Source organism: Gavialis gangeticus, unplaced genomic scaffold (genome assembly GCF_001723915.1).
Source record: "Gavialis gangeticus isolate Ggan-Ray unplaced genomic scaffold, GavGan_comp1, whole genome shotgun sequence".
Taxonomy (NCBI): domain Eukaryota; kingdom Metazoa; phylum Chordata; order Crocodylia; family Gavialidae; genus Gavialis; species Gavialis gangeticus.
The window spans coordinates 1,635,421-1,662,922 of NW_017728995.1; the positions used below are offsets into that span (position 1 = coordinate 1,635,421).

The following is a 27,502-nucleotide window of genomic DNA, read 5'->3' on the forward strand; positions in this document are numbered from 1 at the left end:
CCTATTAGGACCTCTGTAAGCTACAGAATCACATTTTTCCAGGTCTTGCCTTGTCCTCTATTGCTAGGTGAAAGGAGAGTAGGTCAATGTCAATCTGGACTGTAACATTTCAGTGGTCTGAAAATATGCTGTATCAATATTTGTAACTTTAAGACTGCTTTCATCTACAACAGATAGCTAATCATTACTGCTTGTAACTTGTCATAGTTCTCCAGAGTATGCTTTGTTTTTTGTCTATTTCACATCCTTTTACATGTTAAAATTTAAATTTTGTAATATAGATTTACTCTATAGGCAGGAGTAAAAAGAGTATTGAACTTGTGGCTTATGCTAAATGTTGAAGTACTTGAAAATCTAGTGAAGATGTAGCAGCAGCATGTTCTGTATGGATCCAAAGAAACTAGAACCATGGGAAGAAATTAACAAAAAATTGACTTAACTGGTGTTATGCCAGGTAATATGCCTAACGGTACAATACTATAAAAGAGCAGATATTCAGTCAGGGAGTGAGGTGGGAAACACGAATCTCAAAACAGTGTCATGGTTGATAATTGAGAGTAAATTAGGCATGGGCTTATCACATGTTGAGGTCCCAGGGGTGCCCACGATGCTCCCCGTGGAGCTCTGTGACTGCCTGCTCTGCCTCTAGGGCACCTTCCTGTCTTGCCAGTTACTCCTTGATGGTAAAATAATAAATAGCATGCCCATGGGCCTTTGCATGGCCCCAATTCTGATGAACCCCCTTTAGGGTTCTCACTAGTCCTCAGACCCCTTGATGGGCCTCACTTCATAACTGTGCTGCACAGGGCACCTCAAGCCGTAAGGGCTAATTGCGTGGGTCCAAATCCTCCCCTACACCACATCCCATGCCTCACAGGTGTTAAGGTAGCACTGTTCCCTCTGGGCCTCTGCCTCCTTGGCCTCTACCCCTTTAATCTTGCTAGGCCTTCTAGGCTAGGTCCACTGCATTGGACCTGGCTTTGAGGCACTAGCTTCTATCTATCACTTTAACCGGGCCCCTGGCCCCAATCTTGTTGTGCTTCTGCACTCCACTCTTCTCTGGGCTCAACAACAGCTCAGGCTTGAGCCTGCCCCTGGAATGGGGGTGCCCCTCAAGCACTAATGGGACCTCTGTAACTTCCCCTTAGGGTCCCAACCCAAACCACTAGATTAAACAGTAACATAAATCATAAGACCCTAGGCTATAACAGAAACACATAAAGCAGAAGCAGCCCTCTGCCCCCTTAAGACAGCAAACCTTCCTTATCTCCCAGAAGGTATACCTTCCAGTCCAGGGTTATATTCCAGTCTAGCCTATGCTGTCAGGCTGCCTTGGGCTCTTGGACCCCCTGCTCCTGGCTCAGTCCTCCCCTGGGGCATGTGGACCAGTGCTATGCACCTGAAACCCTTTAGGGGCTAATGTAAAACAAAGGCCACTTGCCTGTAAACCAGCCTTTCTCTGCCCAGGGAATTTGCCTCTGTTTCCAGGCCTACAGAGTTGTTTAGCTCAATCCAGTTCCCTTTAGGAGCCCTGCTGCCCTGTAGCCCAGAGTTCCTCACTTTGTTAGGGTTACCATACATCTGGGTTTTCCTGTCCCTGTGTCCAGGTAGGTTTTTTAAATGCAAGCAGATGTCTGGGTTTTTGCTCTGCGTCTGTTTTCCTGGCCTGGCTGCTTGGGGCTGGGAGCAGTAGGCAAGTTGATTTGCTGCCAGGGGTCACGTGCTCCATGTGCAGGCACTGGCAAGCCACTGCCAGGTACAGAGATGGTGGTGTGTGTGTGTGCATGCTCCTGCATGTGTGCTTGCACTGTGTGGGCAGCAGGGCTGGGGGGACAGGGGGCTGCAGGTCAGTAGTTGGGGGCAGGGGGATGCAGGCTGTGGGTCCCAAGTGCGGGGCACCAGCAGGGCTGTAAGGCAGGTGGCTGCAGGTTGGGAGTGAGAGGTGTTGGCAGGGCTGGGGGGCAGGGGGTTGCATATCAGGAGTGAGAGACACCTGCAGGGCGGGGGGAGCAGGGGGCTATGGGTTGGAAATGAGGGGCACCCACAGCGCTGGGGGGCAGGGGGCTGTGGGTCGGTAGTGAGGGGCACGAGCAGGGCAGGGGGGAGGGGCTTGGGAATGAGGGGCAGAGGTAGGGCATGGGCATATCACTGTGCCCACCAATCATGCCCCTTCCCCCTCTCCTTTTCCTCCCTCCCCCTTACACCCTTCCCCCTCCTAGGTGTTCTCTTTTTTGATACGGTAACCCTATTTGTACTTGCTAAGGGAGAGACTACCTGACTCGTATGGTCTTTGGGCTTGTGTAGCTTAAACCTGAGCTGCCTTCTGGTCAGATGAGTCCCTCATTAGCTCCCCTGTAACTCCAGTAAGCAACCTCTCAGGCTGTTTGTTCTCTTAAAGGAGCAGGCACATCTCAGTGCCCTGCTACAGCTTGGTATGATATAAGGTAGGATAGATGTTTAAAAATTATTTATTGTGCAATTTTCAATCTAATACATTGAGGTTTTACATCACAGCCAAGTGATAGGCTTTCTGGTAGGGTTGTGTTGATTTGGCTGCTATTATGTTTAATTCATTTCTGGGTACTTCAGTTCAGGAGAGTATTAGCAATTTGGAAGTCATTTGATGAAGAGAAACAAATTATCTTGAGCCTCCATTGATTTCTTTATTTTAGTTGGTTAGATTTTGCTCAGTCATATTAAATATGGTATCTCCATAAAAGGATCAGAGTGGTGTTCTGCATTCCTACAAGGTGTTCCTATTCACATGTTTCAGGCACAAGGAATAAGAATTTGCATTATGAATAGGAGTAATAACAACAGGAAAGTTCTGCTGTTATGCATAACAGCCATCTGTAACTTAAAAAATTAAAAGGATGTTAGACAGTGCCCCTATGAACTTATTAACACTTTGTTCCTAGCGAGGTAATAGCTCTTACTGAATGAATAAAATGCAATTTGTTTTGTTTTTACAGGTTGCCCCTAATGATGAAGCTGTTGTAACATTGCTTTGTGAATGGGCAGTGAGCTGTAAAAGATCCGGGAAATACAGGGCAATGGCTGTAGCAAAACTCATGGAAAAGAGACAAGCAGAAATTGAGGCAGAAGTAAGTTTTCCAGTTCGAGAACAGTGTGGTGACATGCATGTAAAAACAAGCAAATGAAGGAAAATTATCTTTTTTGTATTATTTTTTAAATATTATATTTTTAAGTATTTTTGTTTTTAAATCATAAATTTACCTTTGAATGATGGAGATTTCTGCTAAAATAATGCTAGCTGATTTCCTATTTGTTTTCTTTGTTAGGATTTACTTCTGCATATACATCTATATAAACTACTGTGGGTGGTATCTTGGAGAAATGGGTGTTTTAAGTTGAATTGATAGATACCTGATTATGCCTATCAATGATCATTTTCTTGATGGGCTAGGAAGTGTACAGATAATTCTAGAAAGTTTGAAGGCAACTTTGAAGGAAAATAGTATCTTGTATAGAATTATTAGCAGTATAGTAAGAAAAACTGCCTTAATTTTCTGCTTAAAATGGAGGTATAGTGAAAATGTTTCACATGAAATAAAAGTATTTAAAGTTATCCTTTAAACACCCTCATCCAGCTCAACTCCTAGGCTAAGTACAGATGTTTGGGGAGGTTAGATTGCATTAAAATGGCCATCCGATCTTACTTAGTTCACCCCAGTATAGACTGCCAGTCTGCCACTGTTTTCAGAATGGGAGAAGTGAAAGGGAGCAGAGGGAGTTTGGTTTGGGGGTCCTGAGCCTTTTATTTTAAATTGATGGAACTGGCATATAAAACAAGATTGACCTCCTTTGTCAAAATTATAATTGCAGTCTTTGCATTAAACCAATCCAAAAAAATTATTTGCTTGAATTTTATTTAAGTAACTGTAAGTCCGTACACAAGAGGAGAGTTCTCAAGTACTGCTTTTTAATATTTGTTATGCGATGCTTAACTAGATACTTAAGAAATATTCAAAATACTGCAAGAGAGTGATGAAATAATGCTTCTCTTCAACAATGTTTGGTGAGATGTACGAGCTGTAGATAGATGCTGTGTTGTTAAGAGAAACAAGTGTAAAGTTGTATCATGCTAATTTGGTATTTTTTATTCCATAGAGGTGTGGTGAATCAGAAGTCCTTGATGAAAAGGAATCTATTTCTTCAGCTTCTCTCACTGGTTCCAGCCTTCCTGTTTTCCAGAATGTCCTCCTTAGGTTTTTAGATACACAGGCTCCTTCATTATGTAAGTATTAATTACTGTTCCAAAACAGGGCAGTAGCTTATGCCCAGTTACTGAAATTGTGTTTCATTATGGTAATGTTGCTAATTCAGTTTCCATTGTGACCCCTCCCCACTCTTTTCACAAATTTATAATGTCCTTGGGTTTTAGGCTATTTCCACTTGGGAGAAGGATGTTATAACTTTTTTTATGGGAATGGCATAGTTCTTCAAAAGTTTATAATTTTGACACCAAGAGAGAATATTCGTTTAACTCTTTTATAAAAATCTGTATATAGCTGCTAATGGTTTCATTCTGGCCAGCACTATCCAAGGTCTAATGACCCATGCGCCCTTCCTTTTGTGCTTTTAAGAAAAGTATTGTCTCTAGAAAAGCATTCTGATGTGGGAATGTTTGCATTGTTAAATCGGTTGTCTGAATTTTCTCATCTTTTAGAGATATTAATTAATTTTCTGGAGTTAATCAAACTTTGAACAGTGCTGAAATGGGTTTGTAAGCATCAGAAGTCTAGTAGTACACAATATTTAGAACAACAACAAATTTAAAGGGCATTTAGAGTGAACAGTAAACTAAAAAAAATTGTCTTAAGCTAGGAATGATCTAATTCGAGTTGTTTGTCTGTCTGTTGTATAACAATGTGACAATAATTATTCACGTGTATAAAAATGGTTGTTTTGAAGTGGTTCCAGTTTTTGCAGTGTGACTTCACTTTGGGTGCTTACAGATGTGCTTCGGTAGGTGTGTTTGTGTTTGGGGGAAGGAAGGGAGCATTTAAATTAGTGCAGTTCTGAGACCAGTGGTAATTAAAGTGCCTGGAGCATCATATATATATATTGGCATCCCCATGCTGAAAAATGGTGGTGCAGGGGCTCTTAAGCGCGTTGAATGAGCTTTAGTCAAAGCACCTCCACTGCCTTTTTTCAGGTCAGAGATGTTGATACACATGACACTGGAGTCTGCTGGAGCATGGTAACTACCATGCTTCAGCAGTTGGTTGAGTTTGCTCCAATATCTTGTAATTACAGCGCGTTGGAACACCCTCCCTGCATGTGTATAGGAACCTTTTGTTTTTAAATACTTTTTAATTAGTTGAATTAGTGGTAGCTCACTAAATGGAAGTTTTATTTCCTAATAAAGAAGTTACATTATAGCACTACTTTCTAATACCATTGCATGATTACAAGCCTTAATGTTAAAAATCTGACAATTTGTGTTGCTATGACTAACGCAAACATTAAGAACATGGGTGACTGGTGCCTCCTGAGTCTGGGGGACACCTGCAGAAGCAGGTGTCTGTGTAGGGGACAGGGCTGGTGAGTACCTGCAGAAGCCGGCGGCGGTGTCAGCAGTGGGGGACGGGGCTGGCGAGCACCTGCAGAAGCCGGCGGGGGCGGGGATGGGGCTGGCGAGCCTCTGCAGAAGCTGGTTGCGGCGACGCGGACTAGGCTGGTACGGCCCCTCATACCCTCCCCATCAGTCACCTAAGATTAAGAACATTCTTGTTTCTTTGTCAATGTGCAGTGATACATTGACAATAATGCATACTTGATTATTCATTTTAATAAACTTTTCTTACTACTTATAACCGTATTTCACTGCCAAAAGAAAGTTATTGCTTGTGTACACTCCAGCACAGTTATGGATAAAATAAACATAGTTTTTTTCTGAAGCTGGAAAAGATATACTTATCTAAGGGTAGATGAGGACATTCCTGGGACCCAATGATGGTGATGGTATATTGGGTTCCACTTGTGTACATATTTGCTGGTGCCAGGAGCTGTGCTGGGAATGAGATCTAAGTAAGCTGGGGTGGTTGGGAGCATGGGTAGAAGGTTGTCTGTTCAGGACTGTGGGAGGAAGTGGGGGTCAGGAAGGTTAAAATAGCTTGGTCAGGTCTGGGTGGCAGAGAGGGGTAGAAAAAACAGCCCTGGGGTTGAGGTGAGCAGCTGAGCTTTTCCAACCCCAGGGACACGCTCTAAAAGCACACACACATTTGGTTAGACTGGGCATGGTTTAGCCTGATCTGCACAGTGGACCTCCTTAGGTGAATTACACTATATTGGGCTGGTCATTTTATGTCTGATCTGAACTCTCTTAGTGTATGTACAGTTTGGTATTTATATTGACCTCTACCTAAAGCTAGTTAGGTTAATCCAAGAGTAACTTCTGCATGTATCCTAAAACATTTTGAAGGGGAATTAAAGCATAATGTTTAAAAAGGCCATTAATAAGAAAAATATCACTTTTATTGGAAAATACCCAGGTGGGTGAACACACGCCCCCTCTGAACCTTTCTTTAGTGACATGGAAAGAGGGAAAGATTCTGGTGTATTTTTACAAGAAGTAATATGTTCATATGTAATATGTCTCATATGACATGAGAGAAATACAAAGAAAAAAGAGAAGCTAGGTAAAATGATCAAAATATCTATTGTGCACTTTAAAATGTCTAAAATTTGGTCTATTGTTTTTTCCCTTTGGCTTCCCTTATGATGTCTGGTGTATTTATAATTGCTCAGCTTGTTTGTAATTATAATCTGTGATTTAAACATGTAAATAAATGTCCTAAAATATATACGAAAGTTCACTCCAGCAGCAGAAATAAGTATCTCTTTAATCAAAAGCTTAAGGACAAGATTAAGTTTTTCTTTTCTGTAGAACTTGACCAGACCTCTCAATTTTTGGAAATATTTGAATTTTGGATTTGCATTTTACACAAATTGGTGCAAGTTGATGTGTGCGGAATAGACTTCTGTGGAACCCACCTCTATGTAGGAAGTGGTAGAAAGGCAAAGTGTTTTAGTTGTGTGTCATTAAATTAGAAATAATTTGTTATATAGAAAAGGAAAGCAATCTTTAGGGGTCAAAAGCTGCTTTTTAAGGAAACGCATTGCAGAGTTTTGCATTTTTGTAGACCTGGAAAGCAAATGTTTATTAAATTTCTATTAAGAAAGGTTTTTATGGGTTTTTTTGGTAGCTGACCCGAATAGTGAGTACGAGAAGACTGAATTTGTGAATCTGGTGCTGCTATTTTCTGAGTTCATCCGACATGATGTTTTTTCACATGATGCCTATATGTGCACTTTAATATCACGTGGAGACTTGTCAATCACTACGGCTACTAGACCACGCTCGCCTACTGGAGAAACTGTGGATGAACATTATTCCAAGGACCATGATATGAAATTGGAGGTAAACTACATGTCTTCACCTATTTCTCCCATATTAAGTTTTAGTAGCATCCTTTAATTGAAAACAAATCTCCAACCAAGGGGAGTACAGCGTTTCAAGCTTGATCTTTTAATAATCAAAGGAGACTTGAACGTGAAAATCCTTTTCTGGTTTATCTGGTGTATCCCAAACATACCTGTAACCAGATGTAACTGTATAACACATACCTGTGTATATATAGCACATACCTAATCCCTATATTTATGTCCTATGAACTGAATATAGTAATACCAAGTACTTGTTATTAAAATGAGAAAGCTAAGGTGCTATTTAAAGTGTAGGAAAAGATCAGCTCTTCAGGTCTGTTCCAGAACTAATAAAAATCAATCTCATGGGTTTTGGATTAGACCCTTAATTACGTAATGATCATGCAGCACAGCTTCAGTAGTGCTGATGACCATTTTAAGTGTTTTCTAAGATTTTCAATCATCTTAGCCAAATTTCTCTTGAAAGAGGTAGAGTGTATATAAATTACATTCCACGGTGTTCTCAGTGACATCTGTACGAAGAAGCAAGAACACTTGGGAGAAGGCAGGCAATGCTACCAGTGGGAAGCAGTTTTGAGTTTCAGAAGAGTCCCCATGGGTGGTCACCCATCTCTCTCTCTCAATCCTCTTTTGATCCCTGTGTTTGATTATTCTCAGTATATGGGTATACAGTGGAAAGTGCTTATGAATTGGGGGATGTTGTGAATACAGATACTAGAATTGTTTCTTGTCTAATTTTAAACATTAACTTTTAAATGGCTAGAATTTTTGGTTTTACCTTCTGACCAATCAAACTAGGCTTTCATTGTTATCTGACTGGAGTTTATTTTTCCCTGATTTATTAGGATCATAGTATTATGGAGCATATGGGCATTGACTCAGGAACCACTAATATTTTTGATGATGTAGACAAGAATGACTTTAAGACTGATTTTGGTTCGGAATTCCCAGTAGGTTTAATTTTTTTTCCCTACACACTATTCATTTCCTTATCTCTTGCCTGTTGTGTGCACCAGAAATGTGTTCTGCTTGATTCTGAACTTGAGCAATCTTATTTCTTTAATATAACTTGTATTCTTTCATTCACAATCACTGTAATATAACGCATGCAAGGTATTGACATCTCTAATACAGCCATATATCTTCTTTTGACAGCGTTGCTTAATTCTTTCACAGCTCTCATTGGCTTATACAGTTGTCTTTTGTGCTCTTTTGTGCCTATTTAGAGGACTGTTGCATTAATATGCACGTGTAATCGTATTTCTTTTATAATAATTGATCACAACCCAAACTGCTATTCTGTAACTTGGCTTTTCATTTGATTGAGTAGTCTTTTTTTGTCCTTGTCTGTTGAACTTGGAGTACTTCTGAGTTTCCCAACTTATCTCTAATTGTTGGTATTATTTGCTGACCCTTGAACTGCATCTGCACAGACTGCTATACCTATGCCTACCCCATTGAAGTCAGTACACCATGTGGAACTGAGGCTGTGCCTACCAGAGATCTTTCCTAGTGATATTGTCATGTCAGTTTATATGTTGTCCAGAAGGCATCTCTCCTCTAATTTCCATGAATCCATGGAAGTTTTTTGTCTTTCCATTCCTTTGTCTTTCTATCTTTTGAATAAAATGTAATTTGTATTTTCTGTGTTGCAAGTTAGAAGTTACACAAGGGAAGTAAACTGTAATACTACTTTAGTTGCAGACTGCTTTTGTTTGTTAGTACTTAGTGCACAATATTTGGAGTAATGCCTATCTGTTAAGCATTGGGCCTGATACTTATTCCACTTATACCAGTGGAATTTCTATGTTAAATAGTTACATTGGTGTGAAAAACCTGTAAATAAGAGCAGACTCAGTCCTACCATACAATTGTTTAAATTTTGAATGTCTCTGTTTACAAAAAGTTTAACCATTTTTTCTACATGACTTAGATTTTTTCTCCAATGCCTGCGGAGTCTTGTGAGAATGTGCACTCTTCATTAGACAGAAGAATCTCAGTTAACAGTGAGAAGACAGTCAAAAGGGAAAGACTGAAAGAACTGATTTTTCCTTCCAACTATGACCTTCGCCATTTGCAGTATGCAACACATTTTCCTATACTTCTGGTAAGTGAACTGTTTACATTTTGAAGTTGAAATGTCAATACATGGAGGAATTAGCCATAGTTCAATTCAAGGACTAAAAGTTTGTTTCCTGGGGGGGAAATGGTCACTTTGCAGAGGTTGTGGCATTGTTAAAGCTTAATTCAGATGCTCTTTTGCTTTTATGCTTTTACTCTAATTTTACTGGAAATTACTAGGTTTTCCAGGAGTCAGCTTTTTTCCTCTTCTTTTTTCCCCTAAAAAGGGTAGTCTAAATGTGGTACTTTCATTTTCTCTTTTTTTTCTGTTTTAATTTGCAGTGTTGCCAGCTGTGTTACATCTTCACTGAAGCATCCTGTAGAAATAGCAGAGTGAGTGACAAATACTAGAGAGAACTATCTGTAGTGCTGGTAGCAGTCTAGAGATGGTAGCATGGAACTCAGCACAGATTAATACACTTTTCATAGGTTCATAGAGTGGTAAGGCTGGAAGGGACCTTGGAAGATCATCGGGTCCAGCCCCTGCACCAAGCAGGAAAAGTAACTGGAGGTCAGGTGACCCCAGTAAGGTGACTTGAAGATTCCAGGGTAGGTGATTGTACCACCCCTGGAGGGAGCTTATTCCATAGTCTGGACACCCTGACTCTGAAGTTTTTCCTAATGTTGAGCCTGAATTGGTCTTCCAGGAGTTTGTGGTCATTATTTCTAGTTTTCCCCTCGGGTGCCCTGGTGAACAGTTGCTCACTGAGCCCTTACCGCTACACTAGGGGAGTACATTAAGCTGCTACCAGGTTCCCTCTCAGTCTTCTTTTCTTCAGGCTGAAGAATCCCAGATCCTTCAGCCTTTCCTTATATGGCTTGCCATGTAAGAGTCTGATCATATGGGTGGCTCTTCTTTGGACTCTCTCAAGCTTGTCCATGTCCTTGTTAAAGTGTGGTGTCCAGAACTGGATGCAGTACTCCAGCTGCGGTCCCACTAGTGCTGAGTAGAGCAGAAGAATCACCTCCTTGGTTTTGATGGAGATGCACTGATTGATGCATGCCAGAGAATTATTTGCCTTGCTGGCTACAGTAGTGCCGTCGCACTGCCAGCTCATGTTCATCCTGTGGTCTGTTATTACCCTCTGGTCCCTTTCATTTGTGGTGTTAGTCAGTTTGGTGCCACCAAGCCTGTAGGTGTGTTGGGGGGTTGCCCATCTCAAGGTGGAGCACTTTACGTTTCTCAATGTTGAACTTTGTCAGATTCTGACCAGCCCAACTTGCTAGACTGTCTAGGTCTGCCTGTATCTGTAGCCTATATCTTCAAGTCTGACTATGCTCCCCCATAACCTGGTGTCTTCTGCAAACTTGGCCAGTGATGTCTTCACCCCCACATCCAAATCATTAGTAAAGATATTGAAAAGTACTGGGCGAAGCACTAACCCCTGTGGGACACCGCTGCCCATTTCTCACCAGGATGACTTGGATCCGTTCACTATGACTCTCTGGGTCCTATCCTGCAGCCAGTTTCTCACCCACCTGACTGTCTCTTGAGGACATTGTGGATGCTAGATCAAAGGCCTTTAGGAAGTCTAGGTATACAATGTCGACCTGCTCTTGTGTCCAGGTGGCGAGTTTTGCTGAGAAACACTACGTTTTTCCCTATGTACATTTACTTCACATATTTATCATAACTTTTTGTTTGTTCTTAGGCGTTGTATTATTTTTATATTTTCTGTACCAAGTCATTTTTTCTTCTAACAAAACATCAGGTTGTTTCTGGAAAATAAGTATTTCATATTATAGAAAGTAAGTCTTTAAACACTGTTATTGAAAATTGCCATTAATCTTCATGGAAATGAAATTCTTGCCATGGAACTGATTCTGGTATTTTTCCAAGTAGTGTTTCAAAATCCACCAACCTGGGAATTTGGATAAGTAGTATAATAATTTTCCTGCATTGAAGTGAGATTCCCAAGTTACTGCCAAGTGAACTGAAGTCAGAGGATGCAGGGTTTGTCTGGAGAACTGTGTGAATATTGGAAGGACAGTACCCATGGAAACTGTACCCATGAATAGGTTGCAATGCAAAATTGTAGCCTTTCTGGCTGCTACTCTCAACCCTGGGGCTTAAAGTTTTAAAATTTATTCCAGGCACAGCTCCTGTATAGGATTTGTAACTCCTGCTCTCTGGCTTTATGTGAGTGTGGATTCAGTAGTCTAAACCTGCCTTTCTTCTGTCCTTTCCCCAGATCTCTGAACCTGCCCATACACAGTTGCAAATAGTTTTGCCTTGGCAGTCTCCCTACTGCCACTTTCATAGCTGTCCTCCTCCATGACAGCTTTGTTAAAATGAGAACCTTTTTTAGTGCCTATTGTAACTGGTAGTTTTTATTTGGGTTTTAGGTTTACAGGAGCTGGAGCCTAATTTTAGTCAGAACACTGACATTGGGTATCTCTGTCGAGATGTATAGACTAGGAGTGTGTGAAGCGGGCCCTGTTTGATTCGGATTTGGATTCAGCCCAAATCAGGGACAGTGATTCAATTCATGGATTTGGATCACTGACCTTGATTTGATTAGGCTGAATCTGAAGATTTGATGCCGATTCTGAGAGTCAGTGATTTGGACATAGACACAGCTTTAAATGCTTTTTCTACATATCTCGAGGTACCAGCACAGCTTTGAATCGTTCAATGCTGGAGTATCCTATAGGAGTGCAGGGGGCCCTCCATGTGCTTGGCAGTGAACCGGAAGTGGACTGGCTTAGAAATCCTCCCCAGACCCAGGAGGTACCAGTTGCCAAGACAGGGGGAATGTGGGGGGTGCCCTGTGTGCTCCCCAGCAGATCTGGAGGTGGACTGGAAGTGCTTCTGGTTTGCTTCTGGGTCTGCTGCTGAGCATGCTGGGGAGCCCCCGTGCTCCTGCAGGACACTCCATGTGTCCCAGCATCGCAGCACTCACGAGCCGCCTGCTACCCAGAGGTATGTAGAAAAAACATTTAAAGCTGTGTGTATGTCTGAATCTCTGAATTGATTCAGAGGGTTCCAATCTGAGTCGGAGAGATTAAAGGGTCCTCTGATTCAATTTAGGTTCAGAGATTCGGCCACTGAATTGGTCCGAATCTCCACTAAATCAAATCAGGGACCGAAGCTTTGCACAGGCCTAATATAGCCTACAGCTTGGACGTGCAATAATGTGAGAGATGGCATAGGTTTTTGTAATACTTCATAAATGTTTTATTTTGGTGAGATTTTGGGGATGTGCTGAACTTAAAGCTGTCTTGTTAGAAGCATAGGCATGGGAGGAAATAACACATGGTGAGATATTTCAGTAACAACAAGTACAGCATTAATTTCTTACTTATGGGTCACTAGTACAAACAAACACTTGTATTAAACAGGAATGCTGATGATGCTGGTTGGATGATCTGAATGTTTTCTGATAAACTTACCAATATGTCAAAACATATCATAGAATCAGGAAATTTGGGTTGGAAGGGACCTCAGGAGGACATCTAGTTTAGTCCCCTGCTCAAAGCGATACCATCCCCAACTAGATCACGTCAGCTAAGGCTGCCTGTAGACAGCTTTGTCTATGACACTAGCAATGGTGAAATGTAAAAGGACTGAAGAGCTGACAGGTTTCCTTCCTTGGCTTGTTTTTTGGCATTTATCAGTAGGCTTTTGGAAAATCAAGAGCCCTGTCCCCACACTTGCATTTGTGTCTCTCTTGGTAGTTTCAGGAGGAAGGGTATTATTGAATGGGCTTAGAAACAGAACCATACCTCAGCCTAGAAATGTTCAGTCAAAACATAGAAAAATGTTAATGATAATAGAAAACTTTTCCAACTGTTGGAGCTATCATTTGAAAAAATAAAAAGATGCAATGGGGCATCTGTAACTTTTGCTTTAACCCCCACCCCTTGCAAATAACAGAAATCCTACACTTTAACTTGTGCCTATTAGACTGTGGGGCTAACAGTTGCTCCTGGATACTTTTTAGTTGCTTGTTTCCAATTGTTCAAAATATAATTTAAATTTTAGATATTTGAGGGAGAATACCTAGTTCTTTTATATCTCTGAAGTATTTTGGGTTTACAATTATAATTCATCCAGATTGCCAGTAACTTGCATTTGCCTTTGATTATAGGGTGTTTTAAGATGTATGGTGGTATTTTTTCTAAGTGTCCTGAATATTAGGTACTTAACTGCACTATTGCTGTGTGCGTACGTGTGTGCATATGAGAAAGAGATTAATTGAAAACTATTAATTGTGAACATAACAAAAAAAAGTATTTTATATTCTTAACTCTTGTTCATCTTATTCCATTTTAAAACATTCCTGAAAAGGTCACAACAGTAATTGCCTGTTGTTGCTACCAATGAATTTACAGTTCATTCAAGTAATAGAAAGGGAATGGAGAGAGGTATTGGAAGAATAAAAAAATTATTTGAAAGCAATTGTTGGTGCTATGTAAGCCAATATAGTAATGTTTAATTAGTCCAGTAGAAAATTGCTTTCTTCAGGAAATAATGCCTTTTAACATTTTCTGGGTTATCTGAGACTATGGTAAGTCTTTTGAAGCTTATGTTTCACTGTTAAGCATCAACTTCCTTGATTGCACTGGGTATCTTAATACAGAAAGTCTTAATGTTGCTTTATGAAAGAAAGGTAAGTCTAGGTATTTTTCATACATAAAACTTTATTAGACATTTTTGTTTCTCTCTAGATAAAATGCATTATTGAACATTTGTCTCCTACTATATGGGTATTTTTATGCAGACCTTTATCACATTGGTATATTAACAGTAAGTAATACTGAGTCCTTAGAGAGAATAGAACTGTGCACTATTCATTAGGTATATGAAACTAATAAAGCAGTCCATATGCGTCAGGTTTTCATTCTCCCCATGTTCGGCAAGTGCAGGATAGTTGTATATGTGATATCCATCAATTAGTTTAGATTGAACTATGACAGTTTTGCACAGATTCTCCTTCTGTGAGACCTTTTGTTTCTCTTTGTGCTGTAAAAGTTGCAGTAATTTTCAATCTAAATGTTTTGCAAAGATAAAAGTACAAAATAGGATCAAAGCAAAGATTTGACACAGCCAGCAGCAGGGTGGATTCCTTTGCTTTAAAGAGTATTTGTTTCAGATGACAGTTAGTTATAGCATTACTCTGGCTCAAAGTGTAGGGAATCCGAACAATATGGTAAGGAACAAAACATATTATGTAGCCTGCAGTTATTAATAAAATATTGACCAGGGCTTTCTTCACACTCGCATAACTCTTACTGTATTTGTTTTGATAAAGTTGTCTGATAATGAGGCAGTTGGAAATAAGTATCATGGCTGAAAAATTGAGGAAAATTGCTGTACATATGAAATTAGTAAACACATGCCAGTCTCTTCCAAATTCTGTTTTAAAATCAATGCATCCAATGGTAGGCTGTTCCTTGATTTTTCTGATTGGAATTGCCATGTTGGGCACCATTATAAGGAGCACCATTATCCATACAACAGCAGATAACATCTTGGCAAAACCAGGTTCCTGGATTCGATACACTTTGTAGTTATGCATTAACTGTAGACACCGGTCCATGCTTACAAATCCCAAGAATATAACTGACAAATACATGTTAATGTAGATGAGACATGCTGTAAATTGGCAGTGGAATATTTTCAGTTTCCAAGAAGCAATGCCTATGTCGACAGCTATTTTAACTGGCAGTGCCAAAGTCAACAGGAAGTCAGCTGTTAGCAGGTTAATTAAGTATATGCTGATACACTTTTGGTTTTGATCGTTTTGTGTGAATGCCCATAGGGCAAAACAACTCCCAATAAATCCCATGAGGAAAATCAAATAGTAAAAATAGGAAAATGGTTCCATTTGATTATAGATATTGCAATTCGAGACATTGCTTAAGGACATATTAATTGTCTTGTGGACACGTAGGTATTTTTGCTGTTATAAGATATCCAGAACCTGTGAAGTAATAAAAGTAAGACATCAACTTTCCTCAGAACAGCACAAGTTTATCAATGTGAGAAATGTGTTCCAGTAAAATTTCATTAAGATGTGTGGCCAAACTTGTACCTTTTTAATAGCCTTTAATATTTCACATTACATTGTAGAGGTTTTGTTTATATTCAAGCAATTTCTTAACGTAGCCTGAAACTATTGTTGCAAGCATGTTGATGTCTACGAAACTTTACTCTCATGAACAGCCTCTTTAAATCACACTACTGTGGGGTAAATGCAACTATATTTGCAAGGTCATGTAGCTAGTTAATAAGGGCCACACACAAAGTTTTTTTTTTTTATGCCAATACTTCACCTCAGAAAATTAGTGAATATTTGTAATATACTTGGCCATAAAATATAGCATAGAAGCATGAGCCTTAACAATAAGATGTCAAAAGCAACATACAGGTATATCCAACAGAAACAGCTGAATTTCGCTATAAGTACTAATACTTTTGGTTGAGCAAGGGAAAGACACTGAATGTTTTATCACCCTAATAAAACCTTTCAAAAGAAGCTGTTAAAGGTGATTTGGTTGCCTCATTTTTGGTTTTATCAGAAAGTAGAGAGAAAAGAAGATGTATTTGCTTAGATTATGGATGTACGTATTTTCTTTATTGTAACTAGCTGAATCAACTGTTGCATATCAGAGTTTTTCTTTTAGTTGCATTGCTATGAGTATTGGAGAGAGAAAATTGTTTGACTGTCTAAGAAATGAAGATAGCGAATGAGTCTTGTATAGTCTCACACTTAACTTCTTATTTATATAGTGCAGACTTTTCCATTTGCTAAAACTTGTCCGTTTTACTGTTCAAATGTAAATGTAGGTTGAATGCTCAAATGGTATAGTTTTACTATATGACACAAGTAAAAGATCTGAACTGTAGCTATGTTGTTGCATTAGCAGAAATATAGTTATGATAAAGGAGGTTATTTTGCTACAAAAATATATGTTTAACTTGAGGTCAGAAAAAATACCTCTTTTTCAGGGCCAGCAGAAGGTGAAAGTGGCAGAATCCTCTAATGGGAATGAAGTTTTGATGTTGTTCCCCAGTGACCTATCCGATTTATTTTCAGATAGATTCTAGAATTAATTTTGTCTAGTACTCTGGCAGCCCAAGCGAGATGAAGAGCTATCTTTTGTGGAATTAGAGTAGATGTATTTTAAGCATACAATAAAGTAACAACACAGTGTGTGCTATGAAAACTACTGTTTTTAATGTACAGTCTTCTAGCTTTTCAGTGCATTTAGCATATTATATAATTCATAGTATATATACCAAGCTATATTTAAGCACGTAAAATATTTTAAAAATACATACCTTGCTTCTTATTGTTTAGAGTCTTGTAGGCATCAGTCTCTAAAGTGCTTGATTAGCCTCATCAGGTAGTTGCCTCATTGTCTGACAGCATGCTAATCTCTTATCCTTCAGTGCCTTTGCTGGTTTTAAAAAGGCTGTGGTTTTTAAATGTGTTGATTGACGTAGTTAGAGCCAGCATTCAATTGCTAAACCACATGGAAGTTACCTAAAAGAGATATTACAGAAAAACGTAAGTGTTCGCGGAACCTCCAAAACTACCTTTTTCCTCTTTCAGAGCTAACGTTATAAAAAATGTTTTATTTGCTAAAGACAAACTGCAGCTGTCATGAGGCTGTGCCCTCATCTGTGAGCTTGAGCGCAGTTTTCTGGGTATTGTGCACTTGACTGGGTAGAACCTGGAGTAGATTGGGGACAAAAAACAGCCAGAGGAAAAATATCCTTTTTAACTTCTGATATGTTCATATCCAGTTGTAATGAGTTTTCACACTTGAAGCTTTTTTATGGCATTTGAAGGAAAATAAAATATCAAGTCTTGCATCTTGATACTTTCTTGTATCAGATGGCCTTTGTGGTCTATAGTCTCAGTAATATATAAGATTTTAAAACTTAAAGATAAAACAAATAAACAACTTTATTTAATGAAAAGCTGGGGACTAATGACTTTTTTTTTTTAGATCCTGATCTATTGCTTAGTTCAAGACATGAACTTCGAGAGTTGACCTTATGGCATTTCTCCTGGGAATCAAAAGTATAAAACAAACAAACAAACAGCCCCTTATTTATAAGGTTTCTGAACTCAAGCAAAAAGTTGAAGCAGTAGAACAAGGGTTGAATTCAGCCATGTGGCCTGCAGTTACTATAAAGAGAAACTGAAGTATGAAGCTGACAGCTGGTGGTGCTCTAGTAGGGGAGAATACCCAAGAATTAACAAAATTGACCCTATGCTCTTTGGGAGCAGCTACCAGCATTAGCAAAACTTTATTTTTTACAGAATTGGGCTGTCTTTGCATCAAAACCTAAAGGAAACCATGCTAAGCTTGTCTAGTTTCAGATTTAGTCATCAACTCAAAGCTCAAATTGTGTTTGTCAAAACATTTGTGAAACTCCACAAACTTGAGTGATCTCGGGTTTCGTTTTAAACAAATGTGGGCTGATTTATGGCTTTCCATACAAGTCATACTAAATTTATGATTCTCCATTTTTCCCCTACAAAACCCAAAGCTCTCCAAAATGCATTTCACGTTGAGACTTTTGGATTGAAGCTGAACCTTAAAAGAAGTTCCACAGGGTTCAAAAGAGGAAGAAGATGTTCAGTAAAACCTGCATAGAGAAATCTCCCTAGTGTTTCATGCTGGTTATTCATAAAGAGAAGAGGCATGGGATTATCTCCAAATTTACAAATAATAATAAGCAGCATATCATAATTTGTATGGTTTGATTTTTCTGGCTGAGCAGTACTGGTGGTCCCCAACTTGGGCAAGTTTACTCTATTTACCTGAATACAAGGTAATTTCAAATTCAAGGCAAGTTTCTGCCCCCCCCCCCAAACTCTATACATGGAAAATTTATAAATTATAATATAATTAGTGGAAGATCATATTAAATTTGCATCCCACAGCTGCTGTGTTAGGGAAAGCAGTGGCTGGGGGGTGAGGTGCCAAATCCATACCTCTTGTTCCTGTGCCCCTACTCCACCCCTGCTATCTGATCCACCATCATGTGCTCCCTTGCCCCTCCCATGCCTGTATCTGCCTGCCTCCCCCTCCCTACTCCCTGCTCACCCCTCTTCTTGCCTTCTGCTGCAGCTTTCTTCTCTGGGGCAGTCAGCAGCAATAGTGCCCTAGCCCTGGCCCAGGCCCAGCCCAGCCCAGTCCAACCTGGATAGGAGAAAGTGATGGGAGCTCTTGGCATTTGGGTTAGGGCTGGAGGAACTGGAGCCAGAGCAGAAGGTAAGGGGGATGTGGGGCAGTAACAGGCAGAAAGGGAAAGAGATGGGGGAACAGGCTTTAGGTTCCCCCTACCCATCCTGTTGTGTCCTCTGTGCTTGTCCCACCACATGCTCCTTTCCCCACCAAATGAAACATTCTGGCCTGGGGCAGGTAGTGGCACAGATCTGGCTTTGAGCTGGGGCTAAAGCTGGAGCTGAGGCACTTCCTGGCCCAGGCCAGTACTCAAATCCAAGATGAGGCTTTTGTTTTCCCCCATGTATTCCTCCTCCTCCCCCCGCCCCTGCAAATTTAAGAGCCATTTAGATTAATACGGGTGGGCAATTATTTCAGGAGGAGGGCCCCTTACTGAGTTTTGGCAAGCCATCGAGTGCCACATGACAGGCAGCCAGGGGCAGATAAATACTAATTTTGTAAATTTTTTTAGGGGCCCCATGGGATGGATAGAATGGCCTGGCAGGCCACATTTTGCTCACCCCTGGATTAACAGATTATAGACACAACTGGTAATGTGGTTGAGATACAGGCTGCCAAGCAATTCCTATAATAAGCATTTATTTTTCAGTAGCTTAAACCCTTTACATTTTTGCACTAAATTTTTAAATTTTGATTATCTCTTAGGTTTTTTATTATTAAGGGAAAACTTCCATCAAAATGATCAGGTTGCTTCTGCAAACAAGGATGGGGAAATAGCTTTCGAGTGTGTTTTGCTTTTTTTTGTTTTGTTTGTTTTAATATACATATTAACATTTGTATTTTTCTTGTATCTTTCTTTCTGGTATCTTTCTTTGTATTTCACATTTTTTCTTGAAAATGATCTAGTGAAGTGGTGCTTAGTAGGCCTGTGTGAATAGGGGGGGTATTCGTTTCAGATTTGGCCAATTCGGAGGACAGTGATTCAGTTTGGAGATTTGGATCGCTATCCCAAATCAATTCGGCTGAATTGCCTTTGGAAGATTCGGCACTGTTTCGGGGAGATTCGGCCTTAGACTATAATGGGGAATCACTGAAATACCTACAGCTTTGTCATTTTTTGGCTGATTTGGATACAAATTGCAGGGATGGTAGCCCTTTCTGAGGGCATGAAACCTGCCAAGTTTCAAGGAGATAGTTGCAGGGCTTTCTGGGAAACTGTACCTCAGACTGCTGAAAGCTAAACTCGTGCCGTGTGTGTGTATGTTAAAGCAGACTTGGATGAAAACAGAAGGGACGGTAGCCCCTTCTGAGGGCATGAGGTCTGCCAAATTTCAAGGAGATAGGTGCAGGGGTTTCACTGCCAGGGAAAACACAGCTGTCTTTTCAAAAAAGTGGGGCTGTCTTTTTAAAAAACGTGGGGAGAAAAAAAAAAGCAAACAAATATAAAATGAAAGAAAAGGATTGGATAGGGATAAGTAGAGGGATTCTAGTTAGTAAACTATATCCAATCCTTTCCAAGAACAGAAAGTAGCAGGAGACTGACTAGGTAGAAAGCCATGCTAATCCAGTACCTTTCAGATGCTGTTGCTCAGGCAGAAACAACTCACAAAAGGCACAGAAAGCTTGCAGACAGAGGCTTATGTGCTGTTTCTACATCCCTCACCCAGATCACTGTGATTGGAAGGGGACTCGGGGATTGGCCAGCCAGAGATGTCAGTCTTTTCCCCTCTGTTCCCCCTCCATCTTCTCAGTTTCTGTTTCCCTGAAAGACTGTCTTGTGAATTTCTGAATCTGCTCAGAACTGATTTGGAGGTTTTTTGTTTTTGGTCTCCCAATTGGGATTTGGTGATTTGGCCTCTGAATTGGGCCAAATCTTAATTGAATTGTGGCCTGAAGCTTTGCACATCCCTGAGCACTGCTCAGCCTTTTGCCCCCTTATTGCAAAAGTGGTGGGGGTTGGTTCATTGGATCAGATTTTGCATGTCAAAATCAGAACCTCACATCTGGATTGGACTCTGTGCCAGGCAGAATTGGGCTGTGCAGCCCCATGGCTGTCTCTGCCTGATTCTGCGTGCTAAGATTGGGGCCCTGGGCTCTGTGCCACCTCTGTCCAGTTGTGAATGCCTGGATCAGGGCCCAGGGTCTTGCACCATCCTTGTTCAGTCTTGAGTACCAGGATCGGAGTTTTAGGCCTTGCATCACCTCCACCCAGCCTGGTATGCCTGGATCAGGGTCCTAGGGCCCGGCACTGCTTCTATTCTATCCCAGATAGTAGGATTGAGCCCTGTGCTACCCTGCCCACCTGGTATATAGCATGCAGGGCCTTGACCTACAGGCGTTGACCCATGGAAGAACCTATACTTATGACAGCATGTTTCTTTCCTGACCTTGAAAGGGTACAAAATTTCTCTGCATCTTGCCATTTTCTCTGATGTCAGCAAATATGAGTAAAACCCAACTGGAAAAAGTGTAGACCTGTCCATTTCCCACTCCCCCACCCAAACCCAACTGGTTCACCCAGAGGATAATTATTTACTATTGATGTCTGAAGGGGCAGGCATCTGTGCTGATGGTCTAAAAATTCCATACCTCCTGCTAACTTGTCTGGGTGTCAGTATGCTGCCTGCCACATGATAGGATTTCTGGTTTTTCAGTTTACTTTTTAAAAAAGCTGGGAAATCCTGTGCAGTGGCATTTTAAGTGTAAATAGTATTAAGGTTCCAGAGTTGGCCCCTGTACGTTTGGGAAATAACAGAATTAAGCTAGCCTCTACAATCTTTCTTCAGCCTCCCTTAGTATAATGCTGTATCATGTGGTATCCCATATTACTTATCCTTGAGGTACTTCTGCCTTTTTCAGTGGATAGAGATGGCAGTGACCACTTAATCAGTTGCTAGTCAGTTTTTTGCTCTGTGTGTCGCCCCAGGCCTGATTTACTGATGAATAGACAAAACTGTTAGTTTACTCCAAGAAGCTCGTCACAACAATATCCAAGTTTTTCATGACTATTAATTTACTTTCACATCGCCCCCCTGCGATAAATGGCTACTGCCCCTCTTTCATAAGTGGCAAACTGAGGCATAGAGTGATCAAGGTCAAAAGTATTTGCTAGTTCTTGATGCCCATGTGGGTGCACCTAGGGCTTGATTTCTCCACCCCAAGTATTTAACCTTATAGAGCGCGTCATTATGTTCAAAGTGCGCAGATCAGGGACAGCTGCATTCTCTACATATTTTGCTGGATTGGACTCTAAGCTCAACTTGGGCATCTATGAAAAGAGGAATGCGCAATTACTACTGCCCTGTGAAAAGTTTGATTTCAGTGAGTTGCCTAGCAACAGAGGAACTCTGACTGAGAAAGCTATAAATCCGGTTCTGCATGCAACATCTGACTGCCTTAACATGGAGACTGTCCTTTCTATTCTTACAATCCCCTGTCTCATTCTCTAAACATTTTCCACCTTCTGCAGCCTGACAGGCAGGAGGTTTTGAGATGAACTAGAGTTTTCTTTACAACACACTTTATTCATTGGTACAACAGCTCCATCGTGTTCACAGAATGAGGTAGGGATCCTCTGGAAAATATGGCATCTGACCATGGAATTTAACGAATGCATTGTACTGTATATGAGAACAAAGAGGTTGAATTGAACTTGCATTAACAATGTTAAGTCTGATACTTCCTAGCTGTTAAGTGCATTGAAAACTGTTAATTCTTTTGGTTTTGTTTGTAATAAACAGATTTTTTTATTGGCCTCATGATCACTGGAAAGAGTTTGAACACCATTAGTAAGACCAGTCATTTTAAGGCACCTCTGTTTGGAGGCAGTACATTGCCTCCCAGCTTCTAAAATAAGAAAAAAGGATACGGATTCTTTCATAGAGAGGCGTTAACAGCATTATTTTGGACTGTTAAGGAATGAAGGCTGTATTTCAGATTGTGCAAAATCTGGCCTGTGGGCCAGATGTGGCCCACTAGGCCATTCTATCTGGCCTGCAGGGCCCCTAAAAAATTTAGAAAATTAATATTTATCTACCCCTGGCTGCCTGTCATGTGGCCCTCGATGGCTTGCCAAAACTTAGTAAGCATCCCCCGGCTCAAAATAACTGCCTGCCCCTGCTCTATCTATTCTAGCCCTTCTTGTCAGGATGAATAATATTAATAAAGCTGGGAATTTTGTGGTTTAATTGGAGGTATTGATATTCGAATCCAGAACACTTGCATCCACATCTTTTTTTCAGACCTTTATTCAGGAAGACACTTGAGCCTAGGCTTAAATGCTTTTCTGAAGTATTACCTTAATGATCACTTCTAATCAAATTATTGATCCACAAGCTTTCATGTATTTTGCATCCACACAGGCTCAGTGACTTTTCTCTTTCAGAATGACAAAAGATTGTTGTCGCTACTCTGCTTTTCCATCTTGGTAATACTAATAGTAGCTTTGTACTGATGAGAGGATGGTCCAATGAGCAGGTGACTGTAACTTTATTGTTGTTCTGCATTAGCTCTCTAGCTGCCTTTTGTCGTGAGAACAAGAACTCCACTTGTTTGGGTATTTCAGAACAATGTATAGATGGAAAGAAGTAGGCAAAGTAAGAACCTGAAATTTGATGTCCCAATTGCTGTATTGCAAAATATTTGATGTAAATGGACATGATGTTGTGACATAAAGGACAGTTGCATAACGACGCTTCTAATATTGGGATATAGGAGAACAATATATTCAGAAACAGGGCTTTGGGAGGGCGAGTTACCTGTGGGAGAAATGCAGCTGTGGTTTTTTGTTTTTTTTTTAAAAACCTTTCCTTTATGACTTGTATATAAATATTGTTAAATGCAATTAAAGATTTAACATAGCTCAGACAACTTGTGTTTGTGTGAGACTTACATTTTCAATCCTCCTAATGTGGAGCTAGATGAAATCTTTAATTTTTTAATTCTGGATTTATGTTGGCATCTAATTACATGATTAAGTGCTGATCCCTCCTTTTTCAAATGTACTTTTTTTTCTTCCCAGGAACTGATTGTAATGTATGCTTTATAAATCTAGAAATTGGGAGAATAGAAAAAATGAGAGAGAAATATTTTATCCTTTTGAAGTGGCATTACCAATATTCATATATGTCATTTTTAGGGAAACTGTTCTCTTACGTATGATCTTAACGTTTGTGTATAGGGGGCTCTGACATCACTTATGCTATCCCAGAATAGCTGATGCAAGTCTCAGGGATAGCTTGGGGCAGCCTCAGGGAGTGGAAGGAAATTCTTCCACTCCCCTGCAAAAAATTTTGCCTCAGACTCCTAGCAACTCAGGCTGTAGAGGAGCAGGGCAATTTTCTTCCACTCTCTGACTGCCCCAGACTATCCCTGAGACTCCTAGCAGGTGAGGCAAGCAGCCTTGGGGTTTGGGAGGGGAAGAATTCTTCTCACCTCCCAGTGGCTACCCCAGGTTGTGGTGATGGGAAGCTCAGCAGGGCAAAAACTTGCCTGGTGCCCCCATGCTGGGCTGCATGGGACAGAGACCCAGCAGGGAGGACTTCTTTCCCCTCCTTCCTGAGACAGTGGCTGAAGCAATCAGCAGCTGGGAAGGGGGAGGGGGAAGGGCTGCTGAGGGTTGAAAAGCCCCCACCACAGGGGCTTTTCTCCTTGGAAATGCTGTGTAGACCCTGCGTAGGGTGTCTGGGGATTTGTTGCCCTGCCTCTGTTTCTGTGGGCTGATGGACACGGGCTGGAAAGATGCAGAGGAGTGAGGCAGTCCCTGCTCCACTGGAGCAGATGGCATAGCTCAGGTCTGCAAAGCATACTGGGATGCTGGGGGACTGTGAGTTAACTTGAACCAGGAAGGGATCTGGAACAGAAGTTCCATAAACCGATTTGACCAAAATCAGTTAAGTCTGATACTATATTCAACTAGGCGTTGGCCATTTTGAAAGCAATTGGTTTTGGCCATTTTGAAAGCAGTTTATGTACACTGAACTTCTGTTCTGTTACAGATTTAAACCAGTTTCCCATCACTTAAACTAGTTTATGTGTAACTTCTGTCCCTAGCCTTAGAGTTAAATGTACAAAATTTTAACATATTTTGTAGTTCAATATACCTCATGTGTTTTTAAGTCTTTAAATCCCCTAAGGGAGGGTTCTGCTTTGTGTTTGTGAGTATTTTATGTGCAAACGGCACCATATGAAAATAATGAGAAGACTTTAAGTATCCTCAAGCTGTGCTTCCTAGCTGCTAATGACAATGCTTTATATGTAGCCACTATGATAATGTAAGAGAACAAAGAAAATGCTTGCTAGACTGCAGTGTGGTATTCTGTAACTTGTCATCAGTTTAATCTGGGGTTGGATAGTGCAGTGTAACTGATTTTTATTAGCTCTCTTAACAAAGATGCTGCTATGAAATATGTACCATTCATAAAATGGGTACATGCACTGGAAGACACAAGTATTAACTGAGAGAAATCTTGCAAACACTGAAGTCTATGGGAGTTTTGCTACTGACTTTGAGAGAACCAACTGTGCATTGAGGAAGTTTGCCAGGGTAGGGGGGAGGGGTATGAGGAGTGAGCCTATAAAACTGATGTTGGCAAAAGGATTCTCACTTACTGAATTTAGCTCCTGCTCCTGAAAACCTCTGCTTTTTTCATCCTGTGTCTGCCCCGCCCCAGCTGGGCAATGCCTATCCTAACCCCAGCCCCACTCCCTCCCTCACCATGGAGGGGCGTTGATCTGCCCCTGTACAGCCCTTCCCTTCCCCCTCCCCTTTCACCACAACAGACTTACCAGGTGGACTCAGCTGTATCAGAAATCAGATCAGTATTGGCCGATATGCCTCCTTAACAATTGGGTATCGGTATCGGCCCCCCAAATGTCTATCAGTGCACCCCTAATAAGGTTATACAAATTAGGGATGATTTTCATTTTAACTTGTCATTACTCTCAGTTATCTATTGTTTTAATTTTATGTAGCAAATAAGGAAGCATATTTATGGAAGTTTTTGAATGTTCTTGCCATGTCTCTCCTAAAATACGTAGCAAAGCAGTAAAATAGCAATAGAATCCTTTTCCGCTTCTGCCAGACAAATATTTTTGTCTGCTACTAATAGGAGAGAATCTACAACATTTCAGATACTTCTACAAGTTAAGAAAATCTTAGGGAACCATAGAAATGAACACTCTTTTTTGGAATTTTTTAAAAACAGTTTGGATAAAAGATTGATGCACATTTCTCTAAAGGTAAGGGATCTTTGGATATGTAATTTTGGTGCAGGATCATTTCCAATTCAAATAATAAATACAGGAAACCAAATGGGTTTCAAGAAATGTGAGTGGCTTACTTTCTAGTTCTCTGGTTCAAATATTATATAGGTTAATGGTGACAAATAGCCATTGTCCTGGGTTTGTGGTCTCAAAGCAGGTTCAAACAGGGATTCATTATGATCTTGGGAAACACGGATTCAGCGAATGTGTATTTATTTACTGATCATTAATAAATCTCATAGATTTGTCACAGGATACCCTATTTCAGTTAATCATGTATGGAGACTGTGAACTGCTCTTTCACAATGAGACACTGTCCTATCAGAACAGAAGTAAGGCATTTTGACAGTATCCATGTTAGAAATACCTCGTTTGTTTTCCAGTGCTATAGTTTTGATGAAGTAGAATGAGGATTTCAGTTTCCTGGTTTTGGTGCCTTATATGAACACTACATTCACTAACTCAATTTTGCTGTAAAATTATAAAAGAAAATGAGATCAATCTTGAAAATTACACACAAACATCACTTCCTGTTTTAAATGTTAAATGTGGGTAACTTTTAGTTAATTTTGAACAAAGATGAAAAAATTAACATAATATTGGCACAAAACTAAAATACCAAATCATTTTTCCAAGTACACAAATTGCTTGCTTTATTTTCTCTTCACTTCTTTCAAATAAATGGTTGGTGAAGTTGCAGTTGCCTTTGCATGCAAACTTTTTGGCGCATACCCTGTTGCGTGCCAAATGGGTTGCTTCACTGCATAGTCATATTTTGACTCAGTCTCTGGTAATTTGATTAAGTATTTAGTTTCTCCCTTACAAAACCATTTCAATTCATGTTTTGACTTCCATGTTCCATTTCCATCTTGCTGTAAGTAACCAGAAGATGTTGGTGCACTACTTGGTATTCAGGAGAGAGAGTTTTTTTGCAAATCTGCAGTCTGTTATGAAGACATGCATGTTATATATCTTGTAAAATTTAGTTATGCATAATATTAAGAATGTTAGCTGACAGTTTGAGATTTTACTGTATATTGCATTTGTGTATGAGGCCTGCTTGAAGCTAGTTGTTGGGTTGGACTCAAATTGTATTTTCTCAGCCTGTAGAATGGGGGTATGATTCTCTCGGGACTTGGTAGATTGAGAGTCTCAAATCTAACTCCAAAACACAACGGCCTGTTTTCGCTTGGAGATCATTTTCACAGAATTTCAGTAATGATTTGCAAGTGAATCGGGTGACTAGAGTGTTTGTAACAGTCTGCTAAAATAGTTTTGGGGCATTATGGAAAAGCTCTGAAAAATTAAGTAGAAAGGTTACTTTTTCTACAGGCTTATTGAATGGTCCTGTAATATTTAGGATAGATAGCTTATGTCTGTACTGTAGATTATAATTAAAGTGTTTTTTTTTTTTTTTTTTTTTTTTTTTTTTTTTTGGTTTTCCAAATTTTTCCCCCTTTTTGGGGCAAGGGCTGTTTTTTTTGTTTTTTTGGAA

General features: G+C 40.2%; 2 protein-coding genes across 5 annotated transcripts in view; one reads left to right on the forward strand and one right to left on the reverse strand.

Moving 5' to 3' along the window:
• MED12L (mediator complex subunit 12 like) overlaps positions 1-27,502 on the forward strand; it is a 412,540-nt gene that overhangs the window by 123,877 nt on the left and 261,161 nt on the right. For all 4 annotated transcript variants that reach the window (XR_002095000.1, XM_019503138.1, XM_019503139.1 and 1 more), the window contains exons 11-15: positions 2,973-3,104; positions 4,132-4,258; positions 7,233-7,447; positions 8,319-8,423; positions 9,407-9,580. Coding sequence is in view for 3 of the 4 variants with exons in the window: in XM_019503138.1 (XP_019358683.1) it covers positions 2,973-3,104; positions 4,132-4,258; positions 7,233-7,447; positions 8,319-8,423; positions 9,407-9,580 (753 nt within the window). In the remaining variant the exon portion in view is untranslated. The remainder of the gene's footprint in view (positions 1-2,972; positions 3,105-4,131; positions 4,259-7,232; positions 7,448-8,318; positions 8,424-9,406; positions 9,581-27,502) is intronic.
• On the reverse strand, positions 14,176-17,472 carry GPR171 (G protein-coupled receptor 171). The gene is made up of 2 exons (XM_019503146.1): positions 16,883-17,472; positions 14,176-15,521 (listed from the first exon to the last, which is right to left on the reverse strand). The coding sequence occupies exon 2, from the start codon at positions 15,465-15,467 to the stop codon at positions 14,496-14,498; it is 972 nt and encodes a 323-aa protein (XP_019358691.1). The 5' UTR covers positions 15,468-15,521; positions 16,883-17,472; the 3' UTR covers positions 14,176-14,495.